Source organism: Lathyrus oleraceus, chromosome 7 (genome assembly GCF_024323335.1).
Source record: "Lathyrus oleraceus cultivar Zhongwan6 chromosome 7, CAAS_Psat_ZW6_1.0, whole genome shotgun sequence".
NCBI classification, from domain to species: domain Eukaryota; kingdom Viridiplantae; phylum Streptophyta; class Magnoliopsida; order Fabales; family Fabaceae; genus Lathyrus; species Lathyrus oleraceus.
Genome location: NC_066585.1, coordinates 85177997 through 85201305, shown reverse-complemented (window position 1 = coordinate 85201305; position 23309 = coordinate 85177997). Strand labels below are relative to the sequence as shown.

The 23309-nt window shown below is 32.4% G+C and overlaps 3 protein-coding genes across 3 annotated transcripts; 2 read left to right on the top strand and 1 right to left on the bottom strand.

The window, feature by feature from the left end:
* The first annotated feature begins 7281 nt into the window (after positions 1-7281).
* LOC127105134 (ras-related protein RABC1) lies at positions 7282-11220 on the top strand. The gene is made up of 6 exons (XM_051042296.1): positions 7282-7571; positions 7642-7710; positions 8072-8137; positions 8930-9051; positions 10501-10629; positions 10843-11220. Exons 1-6 carry the CDS (start codon positions 7436-7438, stop codon positions 10948-10950), a joined length of 630 nt encoding a protein of 209 aa, XP_050898253.1. The 5' UTR covers positions 7282-7435; the 3' UTR covers positions 10951-11220.
* A 1848-nt stretch (positions 11221-13068) lies between these two features.
* On the top strand, positions 13069-14229 carry LOC127105132 (uncharacterized). The gene is made up of 3 exons (XM_051042294.1): positions 13069-13545; positions 13627-13765; positions 13854-14229. Exons 1-3 carry the CDS (start codon positions 13174-13176, stop codon positions 14036-14038), a joined length of 696 nt encoding a protein of 231 aa, XP_050898251.1. The 5' UTR covers positions 13069-13173; the 3' UTR covers positions 14039-14229.
* Positions 14230-17059: 2830 nt separating this feature from the next.
* Positions 17060-18528, bottom strand: LOC127105133 (40S ribosomal protein S12-2). The gene is made up of 5 exons (XM_051042295.1): positions 18423-18528; positions 18280-18324; positions 17666-17963; positions 17507-17572; positions 17060-17372 (listed from the first exon to the last, which is right to left on the bottom strand). The coding sequence occupies exons 2-5, from the start codon at positions 18285-18287 to the stop codon at positions 17313-17315; spliced, it is 432 nt and encodes a 143-aa protein (XP_050898252.1). The 5' UTR covers positions 18288-18324; positions 18423-18528; the 3' UTR covers positions 17060-17312.
* Between the last annotated feature and the right edge of the window lie 4781 nt (positions 18529-23309).

Below are 23309 nucleotides of genomic sequence, written 5' to 3'. Positions count from 1 at the left end.
TGTCTAACTAAATCTATAAAGGTTAGAATGTAAGGATCGTAATTGAACCGATAATCCGTACAATTGTTCGTAGAAACACTTAAGGGCTATTTTGACTTTCAACTTAAGTTTTCCCGCACTTAATTTCCGTTGGGTAAGATCGAAAGCTGTCCAACGTCTTTTTAAACTTAGTTGTTTTTAACTATTTCAAATACAGCGAAAGTGTTTTGTTTAGTTCATTAGGAGTTTTTAACTTAAAAAGAAAAGTGATTTTAAAACTATTTTCGGATGCGTTTATAAGTTTAGAGTCTGGTTCGTGAGAGCCTCTTTTGGTTAAGAAATCCAAGTTAAAATACTTTTCAACTTAGTCAAGATACTATATTTCTTAAAAATAGTTTTACTACTCTAAAGCAATGTGCGCCTTTTTATAAGTGACAATAAGAGGGTTTGATTAGGGAGTAGAACTCGGTTCTGAATACGCAAAAGCGACAATTCCTGTTAAATTGGTTCTTTTCAAAGTAGGAAACACTGCCCATAAGTAGTTCTATTAGCAAGTACTTGGATTATTAATTGATTATGTGAATTACATTCGAGCCTGTCTTTATCAATTGAACTTTATTCAACACTTTACTTTTCATTGCACACTCTTAAAACCCCTATTTTGATTACCTTAGATAAACACCATAACAATAGATAACGATAGATTGACACTTGGTCTCTGTGGATTCAACAATCTTTTATATTACTCTGACGCGTTCGTATACTTGCGAAAAACACGCATCAAGTATCTGAGTGCTGCATCCAGAAGCTTCAATGTATTCAGCTTCAGCTGTTGAAAGCGCAATTGTTGACTGTCTCTTGCTGGACCATGAGATTAAGTTTTCTCCCAGAAATTGGCAACTTCAGAAGTACTTTTTCTTCTATCTCCAGCGTAGTCAGCGTCATAATAGCCTACTAATTTATACTCACTTGATTTTCTATAAAATAAACCAAGATTAATAGTACCTTTCAGATACCTAAAGATTCTCTTAACAGCAGTTAAGTGAGTTTCCCTAGGATCTGATTGGAAGCAGACACATATGCATACACTAAACAAAATATCAGGTCTAGAAGCTATTAGATACATAAGAGAACCTATCATACCTCTGAAAAGCTTCTGATTTACCTTATTGCTTACCTCTTCTTTTTCCAGAATGCATGTAGGATGCATCAGAGTCTTTGCTAGCTTACGTTCTGATAAGTTGAATTTATTCATAAGTTATTTAACCAACAATCTGAGAGTTTGGTTCAAGATTATCCTGGGGTGTATCAATCACAGAACAAGTATCAATAGTTTTGACTATATCAATACTCGTTAGAAGTTTATGTTGTTCCTTCAGGAGAAAAGGAGTTAATCTGGAGAAAGGAGTTAAGCTGTTCAGAACTGGTGGATCCTCCAAGAAAGCCAGAAGCAAATTCATCCAAAATGGCAGGCTAATCTCAGACATTCTAGTGGAAAGTGGAGTGGTAGATGACCTTCTGGTCAGTGGGCTAATAGAGGAGTTGTTAAAGGATGTTGGGAAAGTGTTCTAGATCTCAAAGATTAGAAGACCAAATATCGTTATCTCCAAGGATGATATTTGTGGTACCAGCAATCCTATAGATGACTATCCCATCTTCACCAAAGTGGATCCCCCACAGGTTCTGATGGCATATCTAAAAAGTTGTCTCAAGGATGGCCTCGACCCATTGGTGGATCCCTTCAATCTTCCAGAAACTTACCCAGACGTTCACGGTAAAAGGAAAAAGGAATTCAAAGGAGAAGGATCCTTCAGAGCTCAGAAGAAGAAAAAGTTCGTTATCTTTCAAGATTAAGATGAGGTGCCTCTAAGAGAGCGCCAGAAGGTTATGATCCTGAAAGATACGTCTGGGGTTGTTCAACCCTCAAGAGCTTCTGGTAAGTTTCCTGCTGACTCTTCTGATTCTGTTTCTGTTCCATCTGGAATCTTACCCCCAACACCACCATCTCAACCTATTCTGTCTGAACCACTTTACACACACCAGAAATAACTTCACCCATTTCAACTCCTGTTATTTTTTTACCACCACCATCACATGTTATCAATATACCACAACCTATAGAAACCATAACAACACCTGTCACAAAAACTCCTATAGCTTTTGTTCCATTTTTAAAACAACCATTGATACCACCTCCATCATCCCCTCCACAGTTACAAAATACACCCACCTCACCACCATTAATTGTTTTTGCTCCCCAACCAACTAATCCAAATGTCACACCACCTAGAACATCTCCTGCAAGGAGTGTTTCTGACGGACATGTTTCCGAAGGAACTCCTGAGGGAATGTTCGACTTTGAACTAGAAGTCACCTCACCAGAATCATCCCCCATCATTCTACCCTCACATCCATCCATTTTTGGTCCTGACTTTGATGAGTCTAGAATCAATTTAACCATCAAATATCCCAAAATCCAAACAGCATCCTCTCCTGACCTTGATAAGATTCTCATGAAATTTGATTCAGAATCCAAGAAGCGTTTGGAGAAAGAAATGATTGTTAGTCATTCTTCTACAAACCCTGCTTCTAACGATTCAGCATGGGAAGTTTATAGAAGCTGGCTGAATTCTGAAGCCTCCAGCATGAAGGATATTGGGTATACCTTAGCTAAAAATAAGTTTCGTTCTGGGTTCGTGCCCTTGATGGAATTATGGAAGGTAAGGAACTCTCATCTTTGTCTTCCTGCTCCAGAAGTGAAGGAAGTTTCTCCAAAACCCATGGTAGTAGAAGAAGAAGAAGCTGCTCCAAGAATTTGCTCAGCACATTGAAGAATCTGCTGCTCCAGAGCCTTCTGCTCCTGAACTTGAAGATGCTGCAACGGAAGAAGCTCCAAACCAGATTGTGGTCTCTGAAGCTTCTGCATCTCAGCCTATTCTGGTTTCTCTTCTGAGAACCATTGAGCAGATTAAGGCTGATAATGCAAAGGTTAACGAGCGTCTGGATAAGCAAGATCTGATGTTCCAGTTGATTCTGTCAAGACTTCCTCCTCCCCCACCTCCTCCTCAGAACCCCTAGAATTTTGTTTTTACTTTAACTGTTTTTGCATTTTTTTTTGCTTTTGTTTTTGTACTCTACAATGCTAGTTTGACATGTTTTAATGAAATTTTTTGTTGATTTCTTTTTATTTATTTTGTCTTTTTATTCTTTTTGATTGATGACAGAGGGGGACAAAACATAACCTTATAAGGGGGAAGAATTAAGAGTTTATTTTGAAATCTAAATTCCTAAGTAAAAAACCCAAATATTATTTTAATGTTTCTATTAACAAACACTTCGAGAAAAGTTTGTTAAGTGTTTTTGCAGGGTTAACTCTCAAGATTCAGAATGATTTGTTAAAGCTTCTGTCATAAGAATCAGAATGATTCTTCAAAGAAGTTTCTGAGGAAAGGTCTTCAAGAAAGTTTTTGAAGAAAGACTCTTCAAATAAGTTTCTGAAGAAAGCCCTTCTGAAGGTCTATCAAAAGAATGGTGTTATCAACCAGTATCCTGGACAACGTCAATCAACTTCTGAAGTTAAACCAAATTCTGACTAATTATTCATTATGGTACTTCAAAAGGTAAATCAGGAAAGTGTTCTTTCATTCTGAGTTTATCTTTATAGGACTATACATCTTAGGGGGAGCTTTGTGCTTCTGTAAAAATATATTCTTATGTGATTACCCTATACAAAATTGTTCATAAAAATACATGTTTTGTCATCACCAAAAAGGGGGAGATTGTTAGAATAAGATTTGGTTCTGCATTTATACCTTGAGTTTTGATGATAACAACGTTGTATTTGTGTGAGAATAATTTTGGAACCCTAATGGTTTGTTATTGTGTAGCTTTAATAAACATATTTGATTCTGATCATATTGATGTGCAACATCATCAGTTTCTGAATTTTGTGCTCCAAATTCGCTTCTGCGTTGCAATTTGAAGTTCTGAAAGACGTCAGTATTGCTGCTGCAATATTCTTTCTGCTTTTGTGTTATCTCATCCATCAGAAGCTTCTGAGGAGACATTATGTTATTGTTGTAATATTCTCTCAGTTGTTTTACTTCTGGACGTGACTCTGATCAACAAGCTTTTGAAGAATGATAAGCTTCTGAAGTTGTGTTAAGTAGCTGCAAATTCTGAAGATCTCAAGACAGGCGATTGAAGTTATCAAGGTTCTGAGTGAGGTTTCTGAAGATTCTAAAGATTCTAAAGAACTCAAGCTAGACTACTGATGCTGTCAAGGTTCTGACCCAAGGTTCTGAAGTTTCTGAATCCATCTCTCTATTTCTTCACTTCATACTTCAATCATCTTTTATCAGAAGCCAATGAATATGAAGATAAGATAAAATGGGAACATGATCAAATAGTACATAGTATAAATCGAACAACCTTTCCACTACCTGATTTCGTGGACAAGGACTATACTATTCATCACACCTATCATTGTTTTTATGGGTAAAAGGATGTATGTGGTATCATTCCTTTCTCATCCAACAGTGGGTAGCCGCTCAAGGAGCTTTCCCCATTTTCCCTTCCAACGGTCATATGCTTACATTATATAAGCATGTATTGGAGACTTGAAGAACTCTCGCTCGCTCGCTCGCGTTTTGCTGCTAAGCTACACAAACTAATTTTCTTTGTGAAAAGCTCATCTTTTGTATTCAGTGTTCTTTAAGTATTTATTACTCATTTGTGTAAAATTTGCTTTTGAAGAACCTTCTTGTAACACATAAACTTGTATTCAAACTATTTGTTTGATTCCTTAAGGAGGTTATCCTTGAGAAGACAAAGAAAACTTTTCTGTGTGAATCCTTGAGGAGACTAAGGTTTAGTTGGATCTTTGAGAAGACAAAGAATGGTATTCTTTGTGTTTATTGTAATCTGTTGATTATAGTGGATTAAGTCCTTGTGTATAAGGAAAATCACCTTGGCGGGTGGACTGGATTAACTTTGAGTTTCAAGCGAACCAGGATAAAAATCACTGTGTTTTTATCTCTTCATTATTCAACTTGTTAGTAGAGTTTTTGTTTTGGAAAAAGCTTTTGCTTTTAAAACCTAATTCAAACCCCCCATTTCTTTTGTTTTTCACACCTATCTTCGAAATTTATTTGTAGATGCATTTTCGTAACATACGTGCACTAGTATTAGAGGTAGAAATCCAAAACTTGTATTTTGACAAAATAAAATTACCACTTATAACATATAATCAACATTACATAGGTGATTTCAACCTAAAATGAAACATTACATTTCAATATTCAGGTGAACGCTTCAACATCTTCACGATATTTTCGATCAATATGGAAATCATCGCTTCCAACTCGAACGAAACTTTTGTTTTGAGACAGAAAAATGTACTCCACATAGCCCTTACATCTGCATTCGTCTTAAGTTCAAAGTTGTTGAACTCAATCTTCCCTTCGTTGTCAGTCGACGGTGAATGGTACTCGAGCTTGATAATTTTTTGATTACCTCCGTAAGATAGGAGATTATGCACTTTGTATTTCAGATCTGCAAAAGAGACGTACTCATTGAGCTTAAACTTTTGCCTGGATGTCGCGCTGGAGAAGTAGACATTCGCGACATACCAGATGATGTTTATTTGTGAGATTTGAAATATTTTCTGTGTGTGTGTGAAATAAAAAACAATAGCCCCTTAATTTATAGAAGTTGTGAACAAATGTGAACCTCAAAAACTCTATCATGTGTATCAGTGTTGGTTTTGGAGATATATCTCCGGTACGACACCCTATTATCTTATTTCAGTGATACATTTCTGGAACCTGCCATAAATCAGGTAGAAGGCAGAACCTAATTGATGACTTTGTTCATATATACTCCAAAAATGTATCTTTGAAATAAACACATATTTTTCAGATTAAAAACAAGATTAATGTGACAAATGAGACTTGAAATAAATGATATTTTTTCTTTGATGTGATGAAACACATTTGAAGATTTGAAGTGAAAATGTGAATTGAGAATGAAATCGTTTTTTGTAAGGGTTTGAAGTAGAAAACATGTATGATTGTGTGATCATGCATGTGACTGTTTTATCAAATTATTTTGGAAATACAATTTCAAAAAAATTAGACATACAAACGTTATATAAATTTTAAAATTTCGACCCAATCCTCCGAAGATGCAGCTTAATGTCCATTGAACTGTTCAAATATTAATATATTTGTTAAAAATATTTGAAGATGGATCTTTGAAATAATTTTTTATTTTAATCTAGTGACGGGTGATGCATGATTCATCCGAAAATGTAACTCAAAAATTTCAATGACATTTTTTATTTTATATAAGTGTTATTCAAATATTTGAGCAATTTATTGTTTTGATTATATGCATTATAGTCTAGCTTATTAATTTCTAAATTGTATTATATGTATACCGGAATATATGGTCTAAATACCAGTAGACTGTATTATTCATTATTCATAAAGTTTATAAAAGAAATAAGAATTCCTAAATTACGTTTCTGCCGACAGAACAAATTATTGTGAAAGTGTCTTGTTGCTATCTCATGCATGCATAACTCTAAAAGAAATATGTCAAAGGAGAGAAGATGGAATAATCTGAGAAATTGACTAAGAAAATAATTGAGGTAGATAATGAAATTATGTGAGAGAGATGTAGAGAAATTTTGTTAGGATTAACGAAATAAAGTCAAGTTGAATGAACACACTCAAATTCTTAATAAAATAAAGTAGAGAAATTGTTTTAGGGATTAACAAAATAAAGTCAAGTTGAATGAACACACTCAAATTCTTAATCCTCAACCTTCTCTTACTTTACGCATCTTGTCTTATTTTATTCATTATATTATATTTTTCTAGTTTCATCACTTCCTTCTACAATTTAAAACAAAACAAAAAAAAAAGGTTAAATTTGACTAATGAAGCCGAAAGGAGTTTTGAAAAAAATAATAATAAATCAGAAGTGTGTGCGCGCGTAAGATAAACTAAATAACCAAATTATTAAGTAAAGTAAAAAAGGTTATATTGCACAAATATTATTTTAATTCCAATTGATAAAAATAACTACTATTTTTCCTTCGCTCTTATTTGGTCAAATATTAGTTTTGAACATGTGTTCAAAATACTTAGGGGATATACATTAAACCTTAAATATTCATAGGCTAGATTATACAAAAAAAAATACATTTAATTAAATCATCATCATGATATCATCTTAGATATATGTTAGTTAATTTATTTATTAAACTTATATATTCATAAAAATGACTCAATATTTTTTCAGAAAAAGTAAATACAATAATAATTGGAGGGATGCTTGTTGGTTAAGCAAATGCTTAATATTTTCTTGAAACATAAAGTGATAGATACATATACATACTGCATCGCCGACCCGCCTGAGATTCATTCCTTATCATTCTTGATTGGTTGCGATGGATTCGAGTTCGGGGAATCAAGAATTCGATTATTTGTTCAAACTATTAATGATTGGGGATTCTGGTGTTGGCAAAAGTAGTCTTCTTCTCAGATTCACCTCCGATGATTTTGAAGATCTCTCCCCCACCATTGGTCCGTTTTTCTTCTTCTCAATTCATTCCTTTACTTTTATGCACACTTTGATTTATCTCTCCTATTACAGGTGTTGATTTTAAGGTCAAATATGTCTCCATGGAGGGTAAAAAACTCAAGCTTGCAATTTGGGATACTGGTATAAACTTATAGTGTATTTATCTATACCTTTATTTAATTACAATTACTTGTCTATTAGGTTATTAGATTAGAACCTAACTGTAGATTTGGCTATCATGGAAGCTTTTTTAATTGACTGGCCAACTATGAACCAAGACACGGACACCACAAACAACACACAACACACAACACTCGGACACCACACACAACACACAACACTGGTAATAATTTAAAAAATTAAATAAATTGAAAGTAATTACACTTGTCAGTGACGCATCGACACGGACATAGACACACAGACACGTCTTTTTTCAGATGTGTGATGGCCAATACCATATTTGATTGAAATTGGAAGTCTTTGTTATTACTGAATAATGCAGCTGGTCAGGAGAGATTTAGAACACTCACTAGCTCTTACTACAGAGGGGCGCAAGGAATCATTATGGGTAAGTTTCTTTTTTCCAATTGAACATTTATTATTCCTTTGTGTGAAATGCCTTGAATTTTGACGGCAACTTAGACCGGTACTACTAGTAGATGAATAGTAGAATGCTATTCTGGGTTTGTTGTCGATTATTAGGCCGGAGAAGAGTTGATATGTTCTTGTTAAGCTGCCACTACTAATGATATCTATTATGTGATTTGTCTTGTATTAGTTGTTTTCTAGTAGGGTTAAGGCCAGAGTTTCTCCATAGTTTAAGCTTTTTTGCTGCCTTGGAAAGTTAAAACACGTTGACATCTACTTACCTGCGAGTTAGTTCACATCGGAAATCTTTTTGTCATTTTTCTGACCTTTGCCGGGAATGTTTGGTGATCTGAGATGATGATTTTGATTATTAGAATACCACTTCTATTTTTATTTCTATATCTATTCATTTCAAGTTTAGTTTCTATTGATTTGGATCTTGTGAGAGTTGATATCATTTATCTTGCTTTGTAAAATCATGTGTTGAAGGCTAATTTGGATATCAGCTAGTAGATCCTGGAAACACCTTGTTTGTTAATTGTTACTGAATTAGTCTTTCATTTAATTGTTCTGTGGTGTTCAATGTCCAAACTGTATTTTCTTTGTTAGTGATAAGATTCCCTTCTAAAATGACTGCAATATCTCTATTAGATGCGTTCTGTTGAATGATCTTTGGAGTTGGGAGATGTCCTTTTCTTTAAGTTGATGGGCGTTGAAAATTAGGTTTTGGATTAGCTGGTTACCTGATATTTTGCTCCCAAAACTGATGCAGTTTATGACGTAACCCGGCGAGAAACATTTACAGATCTATCTGAAGTATGGGCAAAGGAAATAGAGCTTTATTCGACAAATCAAGACTGCATGAGGATGCTTGTTGGAAACAAAGTAGATAAGGTATTCTTTAAGGAAGTTTACTGTCACATGCTGTCTCTTAATATTTATTTGTATTAACCTTGGCATTCAATCTTAGAAAATTTTGACTGGGTAAGTAGTTTAAAATGTTTTTAAGTTAATCACAGATTGCGGTAAATAGCAGTTTATCCAACCAGTTTTTTGTCTTTTCATTTTAGAAAGTTCTGCAAAAGGAGGGTGAGACAGTTTTTGGATAAAGCACAACACCTAAAATTTTATCAGAAGTTTCCTCTTTACCATCTGATATGGAATAAAGTTTTTGTTTTCCATTTGGGTATATCAGCACGTCTTGGTAGGAGTTTCCTCCTGTTGTTCGATTTAATGTACTTGTGTTTTTTTGGCATATGGTGCTTCTAGCATGATTGCTTATCCTCCCATAAACAACAGGAGGATATACAAATCATGAGTTGCATGGACTCCATTTTGGCCTCAGTTTTACAACTCTAGCTTAGCTTCTACCTAGGTTGTCGATAGCATGCTATAGCGTAGCAGTACAAGACCTCGGCACCACGCTTTTGGGCTGCTAACCGCTATCCGCGATAGCGGAAATAGCGGCCGTTATTTGTGAAGTCGTGGCGGCGCAATAGCGGTTTTGTAGCGGTTTACAGACTGCTATTTTGAAGATGAGGCCAATATTGTAAGTTTGAATTTTTTTAAGGCCAAATTGATATTTTTCTCTTTTATTTGACTTAATATAAAAGCTCCTAGTGATGCTTTAGATCATTTTCACTTCTCTCTTCACTTATATCAGCAAGCAGTGGATCTAATTTGCCGTTCTCTCTCTTTGCAAATTTTCTTCTTCCACATTCTTCTCAACCTAAAAATCATCAAGCGGCCAAAAATCAACAAGCGGTGGATATTTCTCATTTATTCTTCCACATTCCTCTTCATCTATTCATCTTTTTCTTCACTTTCTCATACATTCACATTTATTTCTCTAGGCATTCCTCTTCACCTATTCTTAATGAACCAACAAGAGTTGGTAGACATAACTCTAGACTTGCTACATTAGTGTCTAATGGAGATGAAGAGTTGGAGGTGGAAGAAGAAGAGTTTGAAATTGAATCAAGTGATGAGTAAGATGATATTAATGTGGTGGAACTTAGAAGTGAAAGTGAAGATGAGGCGGATGTTGATATTAATTGTATAATTTGATTTTGATAGAAACTTATATTGTGGTGCGGTTGGAATTTATGTATGTTGTTGCAACTTCTGTTTTTAAGGCATTATGTATATTGTTGGAACTTATTTTAAGTATTTATGTATTCATGTTAAGTATTTACTTTGGTTTTTAAAGTTCACAATAGCGGTCATCCCGCTATCCGCTATGCCGCTATAGCATTTTAGGGGTCCGGCGCTACGCTCTACTATCCGAGATTAACAACCTAGGTTTCTACTATTGAGTGTTTATGCATGTGTGCCTATTTTCAGGAGGAGGATAGAGTTGTGACAAAGAAAGAAGGAATAAACTTTGCTAGGGAATATGGTTGCTTATTTATCGAATGCAGTGCTAAAACTCGAGTAAACGTGCAGCAATGCTTTGAAGAGCTTGTTTTGAAGGTATGTTAAGTGATATATGTGCCCATTTAAATACAAACCTAACTTTGGTCAATAAGTGTGTGCACTGCAATATCGGAAAGGAGTGTTTTTTTAAACAAGTTCTCAATGGCAGACGATAAATGAATTGAGATACGGGTTGAATTCCTTTATGTAATTTGTGATGAATAATATATGATGGTGACTCAGGGATTTCTTTTCACTGGTTGTATGCAGATTCTTGATACACCTAGCCTCTTAGCCGAGGGATCTAAGGGGGTAAAAAAGAACATTTTTAAGGACAACCTACCCAAGTCTGATGCATCCACAAGTGGCTGTTGCTGATTTTAAGAAGCTGTTTCATTCAGAAGCTGCAATTTAGTAATCACGGTCTCACAGAAAAGGGCGTGCTGAATCCATTTCATGGATTTCTAACATAATTTGCTGTTTATTTTAGCACAAGTGAAAGCCATTTTAAATTTGTAGGTTTCTGTTTTGTCTTGTATATGTAGATGCAATATAGTGATGAAGGTTGTCCCCAATTTCCTGAGGCTTTTGTTTTTCTTTTAGTCACATCAATTTCATATGAAGATATGCAATTATTTTGTTTTTTAAGTCACAGCAGATGATTCAAATAAAGTCAAATTGTATATAATAATGTCTGAGCAAAGATGTGCTCCAACTGTGGATGTTGCAGAGCTTGAGTAACATAATAAAAGCAATCACGGAAGATATATTCAAATAATAAGATTTGAACTTATTTGATAAGCTTGATATGAGGACATTTTGTCTGTTGCCATCTTAATGGGTTGAAAATGATCAAAAGCATGTTAACTATCTATCTATCTAGGGCCATGCTTGGATTAGCTAATTTTTATTTAGGTAGAGATCTAATTGGGATGAAACTTCCTAGTGAGGTGTGGAAGTTTTTTTTTGAAGCCATAGAGTCACTCATCAAACTCTTTAATAAATGAAATCAGGTCAAAGCGCATGCTGATGGAATGGAAAAGAAGCATTTTAGTCTCAATCTATAAGAACAAGAAGGATATACAAAATTGTGTAAATTATAGGAGGATTAAGTTTTATGAGTCATACAATGAAATTATGAGAAAGAGTGATTGAACGGAGATTAAAAAAAGAGACTCGAGTCTCCGAGAATCAATTTGGTTTCATGCCTGGAAGGTTGACAATGGAAGCGATTTATTTATTATGGCGTGTGATGAAGCATTATAAGGATGAACTAACAAGACTTGCATTTAATTTTAATTGATTTTGTAAAAAATATATGATAGAGTGTTTAGAGAGATTTTGTGAAAAGCTCTAGATAAGAAAGGGTGTTAAGATTGCATATCTTCGAGTTATTCAAAAATATGTATGAAGGAGCATCGACTAGTATGCGGACACAAGGTGCAGAGACAAACGATTTTCCTTGGTTTGCATCAAGGTTCAACCCTAAATCCACTACCTTTTTACCTTAATTTTGGATGTACTCACGGAACACATCCAAGAGTTAGAACCAAGATGCATGTTTTTTCGAGAGTCAAATGTGGATTTAAATGAGATGTTGAAAATTTGGAGACAAGTTTTAGAAATACATGGTTTTTGCCTAAGTAGAGGTAAGACGGGATATATGGAATGTAAGTTCAACAAAAGAAGTAGTATTTCGAACCTAGAGGTGAAAGTTGAAGACTATATTATCTCTCAAGTAACACAATTCAAATATCTTGGATCTATAATATAAAATGATGAAGAAATAGAAGGGGATGTAACCATCGAATTCAAGCTGAGGGGTTGAAATGGAGAAAGGTATAAGGTGTTTTATGTGATGCAAAGGTACTGCTCAAGTTGAGGGGAAAGTTTTATCGGGTTGCGGTAAGACATGCGATTTTGTATGAGACAAAATGTTTGGCGGTTAAAAAATAACACGAGAATAAAGTAAGTGTAACAAAAATCAGGATTCTGCCGTGGATATGTGGTAAGACTCTACAGGATAGAATTAGAAATGAAAATATTAGAGAGAGAGTGTGTATAATGGAGAAGATTGTGGAAAATAGACTTAGGTGATTTTGATAGGTAGAGAGAAGACCAATAAATTATGTAGTAAGGAGAGTTTATCAGATAGAGAGAAGACAAACAATTAGAGGAAGAGGAAGACTTAGAAATACAATCAAAGAAATTATTAAAAAAGATTGCGAGATTAATGATTTGGATAAAAACTTAATCATTGATAGAATATTATGGCGAAAAGTGATTCATGTAATCGTTAATTCTGTCAAAAATCATTGTATAGGCATTGTGATTCACAAGAGACTAATTATCTCAATAATTAAGAAATATAAAATTGTAATAGAAAAAATATATATAATAAAAACCTTTCTAAAACTTAAATCAAACTAAAAAACTAATCTAATTCAAAGTGAAATTATATGGAAATGTGACTTACCATACAAAATGCAATTTTAAGCATTGGATATTTTATGAGGTAGATAACAAAAAAATATCTCATGTGACAAATCTATCTATTAAAAGAAAAAGCATTCCTACAATATTTGGTCACAAGTGACAACTATGGTAGGTGCATGCTGCATAGCAGCACCACCCATTTCCCATCTTCCATTGCCAAATCCCAAAACTAACAAAATACAGAACTTCCAGCAGACCAAATCATCACCTCTACCATCCCTTTCCATATCTCAACTTCCAAACAGACGCTTGTTCCTTTTCTCCCTCCCTCTTTCTAGTTTCCTTTTCCTTCCTTTTCCTGCATTTGGTGAAGATAACAGTGTAATTGACACAGAATATGATCCAGTAACTCGTTCTGAAAGAGACGCCAGTGCTTTAATCTCACAGAGAGTTTCTAGAGGCGTTGAGTTGTTGGAGAAAGGTAGGGAATTGCAAGCTCTCGGCGACTTCAATGGCGCTCTTCAATACTTCTCTCAGGTGTCAATAAGTTTATGCTCATATTCTATGGTTTAATAATCTGTCAAATCTGTACTGTATTCATGCTACTTGTTTTTTCAGGTGATTGAAAGCTACAAAGACTTGGCATTCTCAGAGTATGCAAGGGTAGGGAGAGCACTGGCCCTATATGAAGTTGGTGACAGAGAAGAAGCAATTGCAGAGATGGAAGACGTTTCAATATCCCTAAAGGGGTATCCAGGTATGAATATGTTCGCATTTTCATTACAGAATCGCGCTTAAAAATGAAAATTCTCATTTCTCTCATGCTACTTTTGTTTCTGGAGCAGAAGTTCACGCAGCTCTTGCAGCAGCGTTATACTCAGATAAGCATGCGGCATTGCTTGCTGAAAACCAGTTTACAATTGCGACTCTTCTTGATCCTCACTTTACAGATCTTTCATATGTTAGAGACACGAAGCACTGGCCTCCAAGTTTGATCAGTTCTCTGCAGCATTTCATTACACTATCTTAAGGCCTTGCATGATTTTTATACTTATTGTTTAATCAATAGTTAACACTACCAGCTATATGAAAAGTTTCTCAGGTTTGGACCTTTATTACAACTTCAAATGTAATAATAGTAAACAATATCTTATACCTTATTTATTCCTTAACTCTTGTGGTTCTGAAATGTAAATCAAGTGTTATAACTTTTTTTGCTGTTGTCTTCGATGTTGGATGGGAAGGTATTTCTCAGAATTTAGTTTTGTTTGGCTCTATTGTTATTCTACTATAGCAATAAAATTTTGATAAACTCTTTCAATATTTCCAATCAACAATGGTAATGGTATTATTCTGACTCATGAGCCACACAATATGTGACAAACAACTCAAATTTCCTTCTTGACGGAGTCAACCTACCTGGTTCTAATCAGGTCCTTCTTGGCAATGGTTAAGGTTTGTCTATAACCTCTATAAAGCACACAATTGACACTTAACAACTTACTGCTTGTTCCTGACATCACTAAGAATCTTATCTCTATTAGCAAGTTTGCTAAAAACAATAATGTATTCTTTGAGTTTCATGCTGATAAATGTCTCGTCAAATATCAGGTTCAATCTAAAGTTCTGCTGCAAGGGTCTTTAGGTAAAGATGGCCTTTATGCATTTAGTGATCTGCAACCTCTTCATCGGACTTCAACTCTCTAACTTGGACTTCAACTCTCTAACTTGTGATCAAGCTACTCAGCATAGTGATGTGGAATCCTCTCTGTACAATGTGTGGCATGACAAACATGGACATCCTCGTCATGAAGCCTTGAAAACTACTCTTTCTCTGTGCAACATCCTCATAAAACTAGCCTTGAATTGTGTAGTTCTTGTTGCCTAGAAAAAAATTCAGACTTCTAGTTCTTTATCTCATTCAGTTTGGCATTCCCCTTTTGACTTGTTATATCCTAATGTAGGGGAGGGGCCTCAGCTTTTATGCTTTCCACTTCAAGCTATAAATACTTACTCACTTGTGTGGATGCTTGCACTAAATACACTTGGGTTTATCCTATCAAGTTAAAATCAAATGTCCTGCTCACTTTCACACACTTTGTCACTGCTACAGAAGTACAATTTAGTACTAAGGTGAAAGCAGTGCAAATAGATGGTGGTGGTGAGTTTCAAGTTCGCGCCACTTTGTATAGCACAAGAGGCGTAGTTCACAGGTTTGCTTGTCCTCACACACATCACCAAAATGGCTCAATTGAGTGCAAGCATAGGCATGTGCTTGAAACATATCTCACCTTTCTTGCTCAAGCAGGGTTGCGTCTCAAATTTTGGGATTATGTTTACCTAAGTGTAGTTTATTTAATCTATAGAATGCCTATTGGTCTTTAGAACATGAAGTCTACATTCTTCATGCTCTACAAGTAGATACCTGAATACAAGTTTCTCAAATTTTTTTATTGTGTCTGCTTAGGCCATAATCATCTGACAAGTTCAATTTTCACTCCATGGAGTGCATTTTCCTTGGATACTCACCTAGCCATAAAGGTTATATGCCTTGCAAGCAATGGTAGGATTTACATCTCAAAGGATGTCTTCTTCAATGTTGTTAAGTTTCCTTACACACAACTATTTCCTTCTTCTAATATTGGTCTTGTTATTAGTCCAACCCTGTAATCCAAACCCTCCAAATTTCCTATTAAATCTCAGTAAACTAATCATATAGCTTCTACATCTAAACCATTAGTTGAACCACATGTCCAACTCAACTTCATCCCACAACCCAAATTTCCACACCATAATTTCAACCTGGAGTATTTCTTACGTATGGAGGTTAGTCACCAAACGAATGGATCACTCTTCATTTCTCAAGAGATTTACTCACAAAAGCAAATTTGTCTGAAGCAAAAGGACTACTTACACCTATGATCTCAAATTTGAAACTCTCAAGGCATGGCTCTGACTATCTTAATGATCCCACTGGGTCGTAGTGAAAAGGATCCTTAGATACCTAAAAGGCTCTTTGCATCATGGACTTTTACTTAATCTAGAATTTACTCTCATTCTCTTTTCTCTCGAAGCATTTTCAGATGTTGATTAGGGTGCGTATCCTAATGATAGAAAATCCACATCTAGGTCATGCATAATCCTAATACCTACTCTTGTATTCTGATGGTCCAAGAAACAATATTTAGTAGCAAGGTTTAACACTAAGGCGAAGTATATAAGTCTTGCTAACACAGCCTCAGAAGACTTGTGGATACTTGAACATTGTTGCTCTCTCTCATAATCATGCCCTTTATGCCAAGATAAAACATATGAATTTGGTCATCTTTTTTCCAAGGAGAAAGTGATCAACACAAATCTAAAAGTAGTGGCAAATCCTTGCCACGGACCAATATGTTGATGTTTTGACTAAACCTATCTCATCTCAAGTTTCTTTATCTCAGGGACAAACTTCAAGTTGTGGACATATCAACTCCTTCTCAATAGATGACCATATCTTTGAAGGAAATATAAGAGAGTATAGGCAACAGTCCTAATAATAATTGAATGAGTCTAGATGCAAATAACTGTGCAGAGTCAACATAGGTTTTCTTTCCTCTCTTCTTCAATTCCTCTCGTAATAAATAAGAAGTCGCTACAAAAAAGATGTTGCTTCATTAAGTTGTTTTTTGGGATGGTCTTGATTGGAGGAAAAGTAAAGAGAAGCAAATAAACTGAAAAGAATAGTTGATTGGGAAAATTGTCCTCGTGCTTGTTAAGATTGTTTAGTAATTGCTAAACCATCAACATAAAGGTTTTTTAACTTGAGTAAAGAAGCTATTGATAAAAGAAATCAGCATGCTATTATTACAAAATCATTACAAACGAGATATACAACAATAATCATAAAAACTTAATGTGCTACAGTTAGACTTCACTTCTCCACACATTTGAACAATTCATCGCAATTTAGTAATATTATGGGCTCATTTATTTTAAAACAAATTTTTCTAGTGTCAAAATCTCAAAAAAAAAAAAAAAATCAAAAAAGTTGGCATAAACAACTATGGTATTAATCAATGAAAAACATCAAAATTCTATTTCTGCAAGTTCAAGTGGGTTTGCATCAAGCTGATAGTAAGTGTATAAATAGAGAATGGATCCCAAAAGAAAGTTCAGTCTCAACAAATGAGTAAAAGGCAGACATGAGAATGGTAAAGTATTAAACCATCAAAATCCCTAGGCAGATAATCCATAAAAACAAAAATCTTAGGACTTATACAAAAACTTCATATTGAGAACAACAAATCTAGGAAAAGTGCAACTCAGTTAGATTTCACATGTTGCAAAACAACATTGTATGCTTCGTGCTCCTCGCCAAAATCCTGCAAAATGGAAATAATTATAAACATACATACATAGGATGATACATACATAGGATGATACATACATAGGATGATACATACATAGGATGATGATAACCGACTTCAGAGATTTCAATTTGAAATTAAAGTCATACCTTGACAACCACACAGGAGCAACCAGTTACCTTCCTCGCTTTTCCTTCTGAATCAATCTTGCACAGCTGCAAGAAGAAACACAAATCAATACACAATAATATACAAATTCAATAATTGTGACAAAGATTTATAATGTACAGCAACGCAGAGGCACTTACACCAGCCCATTCTCCGAGGGTCTTTGCATTTGGAACAGTCAACAAACTAACATTGTGCTCAGCACAAAGAGCCTTGACCAATTTGACATAATCAGGTTGGTCACAATCTTCAGCTAGAACACAAAGCTGTGCCGTATGCTTCTCAATCACTTTAGCACTCTCATGAAGACCTCTTGCAAGGCCGCCATAAGCACGGGACTTTCTCAGCACAAGCTGAACAGCAGTCATGATGTCCATTGGCTCCCCTGGAATTCCAGGTGCAGCAACAACAGGCTCGGCTGCAACAACTGCTTCTTCACTGAAAAACCAAAAGTTTACCAACAGTAAGCAAATAATCCAAGAATCTCAATCTAAACGGATGCATAAAGATCAAATCACAGATACTAAAAAATGTTGATCAGATCCAACTATTTCAAAAAGCTGCTAACAAGTAAAATCTCGCAAACATTGAATCACCAAAACCCTTATAAAATGTTGGACCGAAACTACCCTATATACTTAATTCACCGTTATCAAGTAAAATCTCGCAAACATTGAATCACCAAAACCCTTATATCACCCTTATAATCAGTATAAAACATATAAGGTACGGATTAAAGAAAATTAGGTCATACCCAGACATATTTGCTAGTTGATTTCAAAGAGACTCTTCTTCCTTCCTGCATAAAGACAAAAATCAACAAAAAAAAATTGAGAATTCGCGTTGTGAGATGGATTGATGAAGGAGAGATTGAGAGAAGAAAAAAGAGTAACCAACCTTGACGATGAAGCAGCCGAAATCACTAGGTTTTCTAATATAACTGATGTGTAAAAGTGAGAAGATGTAATTTATACATTTATAAAATAGAACTCTTAAACCCTACTTTGTATGAAAAGTCCTAAATGTCCCTGTTATTTTTATTCTCTAATATAAAATCAAATAAACTCTATTGCATTTTTAAATAAAAAAAGTATTAAAAAAAAACACTAATTTTTTTTATGTTGTTTTGGCTCAATAAAAATTTTGGATTTTGTTTTTCTACTCATAAGAAAAAATATTTTTTAACTTCAAAACTTATATATTTTAGGAAAATGCTGTATTTATTTCTAAAATATAATAAAAATAAAATTACAAAATAAAATAAAATTGTTTAATTAAAAGAATTTATTAATTTTAAAATAAAAGAATTATTTTTAGGATTTAATTGAAATACACTAATATTATATATTATAAATAATATTTTTTTTTGTTAATAATTACTCTCTCCATTCTACACAATGAGTGGTCTATTTGAAATAAAAAATTGTCCTAAAATAAATATCCATCTCAAATTCTAATCCATTTTTTTCAATTTTATCCTCTAATAATATTACTTTCGTCTTTTGGATACATATAATTTAATAAAAATAACATTTTTCTCCTTCATTTATAATATTTAAAATATATGACTTATGATTTGATGATGTGATATTAAATTTCATATTATTAAACTAAAAAACTATATTATATTTGTACCACAAATAAAACAAAAAAATATAATTAAAAAAAATGAAACTCAAAATTTAATAATAAATTGTTAATTAGAAAAAAGAAATTAAATAAGAAAGAGAGAAAAATCTTGTTCTTCCTCCACTGAACATTATTTATGTTCTTCCTCCTTAGTTGAAACATAAAAAAAAACAGATACACTATTCCTCTGGATCTAAAAGATCAAAAGATCAGACAACAAATCCTTTCATTTTTTTCAAGTGTTTCTATGTAACTTCAGAAGTGGATTTTCACGTTTTAATCATCGTTGTCATTTTATTTTAATGAAGATGTTTTATTGAAAATTTCTTGTATCTAAATTCTTGTGGTTGAAGAAGGTATTGTCACTCCTTCAACCACATGAGATAAGGATGACTATGATAATGATAAAAGATTTGTGGCATTCTACAAAATAAGTTTCATTTGTTAGAGATATCAATAGAGAGATTATGGAATTTTAAGTTGATATTTTGATTTAATCACTATTAGATGGATTGTGCTATAATTATTAATTAAAATGAAAAAAGAATATTTATTTTTTAAATAAATTTAGATTAGACAAATATATTTAATATAAAAAAATATGATTCATAAATTTAGATTAAATAAATATATTTAAATGACATGGAAAATATAATTAACTAGTTTGAAATGAATGTGTCATATTATCTTTCAAAAATGAAATAGGAGGATTGATTTTGTAAAGGCACTATAACGAAGGGATTAAAACTATAATTTAATCTAATAAAATATAGTGTTTTTAAATACTAAAAAATCAAAGACTATTTATTATTATTTTTTAAAATTAATTAGAAAAAAAATATTTATATCACTCACTATTTAATCCATTTTTATTTTACTTTTTAAATATTTAAAATAAAAGTTAAATCTTTTAAATAAATCGGTGGCAGTAATTGAAAAATCTTTATTATATCCGTGCATACCAATTAAATTTTATTTATATTGAAATTTATTTAATTTATTTAATTAAAAAAACATTTATTATTATACAGCTCACACTATTTGGTAAAAAATTAAAAATATAATAATTTTGTTTTGGTGATCATAAAATAATAATGAATGGTTCATATTAGCATATAATTTTAATATCGTTTAATTCATACATTACTTATGTTTTTTTTGTCTAACATCTTTAATTTATAATATTTATTCTAGATTTTACTATATGTATATATTTATTCTATACTTTTATATATATATATATATATATATATATATATATATATATATATATATATATATATATATATATATATACTTATATATATTGTAAACTTTATAATATTTATAAATTTATTTTATTATATATATATATATATATATATATATATATATATATATATATATATATATATATATATATATATAAAGGATCATACATTTTATTTTATAATATTTATTCTAGATTTTACTATTTGTGATACTATACTTTAAATTCATTGATAATATTTTGAATTCATTAGTGACACATATTAATGTATAATTATTGTAAGTTATATAAGTTAAAATAAGTCATAAATGACACACCTTTTTTAATCAGTGACAACTATTTTCACATTTTTTTAATTTATTTTATTTGAGAATTTATGATGTTTTAAAATTAACAAATTATTATGATTTTCTAAAAAAAATATGTATCTTAAATTTAAATTAATTTTAAATTAATTTTCTTCATTCTAAAAATTCAGTTAGTGATATAAGTAAACTTAAATTAATTTTTAAAATTTAAATAATATTTTAAACTAAATTAACAATCATTTAAAATAATCCTATTAAAATTCCTCTTTTTATTAAAAATAAATTATAATAATGATTATAAGTAAACAAAATATTTTATTTAAAACACTATGAATGAAACGATGAATTAATTAAAACTACTATAAATAAAAACAGTACAAAATAATTTTATTAATTTATCATAAATTTAAATTTTGATATCATTAATTATGTTTTAATATGTTTTAGTATTTGTATCACTCACTATTTAATTAATAAAGAATCATATGACAATTTTATCTTTATGATCATAAAATAATTATGAGTTAAACCTTCTATCATACAACTTTAATACAATTTAATTTATACATTACTTAGTTATTTAACAATTATATGGTTATAAACATTTGATATTATTTATTCTAGAACACACCCTTTAATATTTTTTATAAAAGAATTATAAATAAATATTTATTTCATTTTATTTCTTTATTAATAACATAAATAATTAAAAAATAACGCACTTTGCAAAAAAATAAAAATCAACAAAACAACGAGAATTTTTGTTCCGTTAGATTGATGCAAAAGAGATTGAGAGAATAAAAAGAGTCACGATAATTCAGACGAAATCAATAGATTTTTTAATATAGTTGGTGACTAAATATGAGAAAAATGTAATTTATACACTTGTAAAAGAGAAACGATAAACCGTATTTTGAATGAAAAGTCCTAAGCGTACCTTATATTTTCTTATATGAAATCAAACAAAGTCTATTACATTTTTATATAAAAAAATAGCTAATTTTTGAATGTTTTATTATCTCAATAAAAAAATTAGATTTTGTTTTTTTACTTCATAAAAAATTATATTTTTTTACTTCAAAACTGTTATATATATATATATATATATATATATATATATATATATAAAAATAATTGTTGGTAGGTCAATAACGAAAACTTATAAAGTAATAAAGCATCTTTTTTTTAAATTCTTTAAAAAAAGTTTTAACCTTTAAAGAGTGTCTATAAGCCTTCGGTCAACATTTTTATTTATTTATATGGACAGGAACATAGTGGTAACATCATACAATCAAAAAAATTATTTTTTAATAATTAAACTAAACTATTTAGGATTTTGCTATTATTCATTTTGTTCTTTTATTTTTATAACTTTTTTTACTTTCTAGTCGAAGAAATTTTAATTTGTAATCATTTATTCTCTTCGCCGTAAATTGAAGTCCACAATTTTACTCGTGTGAATGTGAATAAAGAATATGATCTTAATTTAAATTCTTAGATTAGACAAATTTTGGGAGAGCATTAACTTATTTTTTCAGTTGGCAAATGACTTTGCTTTTTTTTATCATGACTTGAGTATAGCCATTCACTTTGTGTGATGCCAAATTAAATTTTGGTCATTATAAGTAGAATGTGATACAACTTTGTATTTGTTAAAAAAATACAAATATGTGGCATCCCATGCTATTATAGGTGACTAGAGGTTTTAGGGTTTGTGGTGATTAGGTCAAGCTCACGACCGTGAGAAACTTTGTATGGATGGTGTTTTCCATGACATTAGAGCAAACTCACGAGGGTAAAAATGTCTATATTTGGGAGTATTCGTGGGACATTCAGAATGTCCCTTTTCAACTCTCTGGTTGAGCTATGTATATGGGTTAATGGGTTTAGATTTAGGGTTTCTCAAAAATAGCAATCGTCCACCCTAATAATGGTAGTGGCTCGTTGACTCCTTATTTCTTATGAGGACTTGGGTGATTCCCTGGACTCCCTCTCTCAACTATCTCTGACCAAGACACACCACCTCCCATATTTTTTAATCTTGGGCGAGTGAGGCATATCGTGGACGATGTTGACTCTTTATGGGCGATATGATCCCATCGACCCTTGTGGGCGACATGGTCTCCTCGCCCCTTGTGGGGCCCTTACAAATATGTCACTACACAATTCTTCAACCACAAGGACTTGGTAAAGGGAGAAATGCTTAATTAACTTTGCATCAATGGAACCTAGACTTGCGGACGATGTGCTCAGGTGAGTTTTACCTGATGAGACTCCAAATTCCTCAAGTGAGGCGTTTAGATGAGTCTCTTGGGCTAGACTTTAGCAGAGTCCCTCTGGAGAGACTTTAAGTTGAAGCCTATTTGACAAGACTCAAAGTTCCTCATGTGAGGCGTTTAGATTGAATCCTTATTGACGAGACTATAAGTCACTCAGGCGAGGCATTTAGATTGAAACTTATGTTGACGAGACTCTAAGTCCCTGAGGCAAAACTTTAAGTTGAAGGTTTTTTAACGAGACTCTAAGTCGCTCAGACGAGACATTTTATAAGAGCTTGTCTGGCAAGACTCTAAGTCCCTCAAACGAAATATTTTAGAG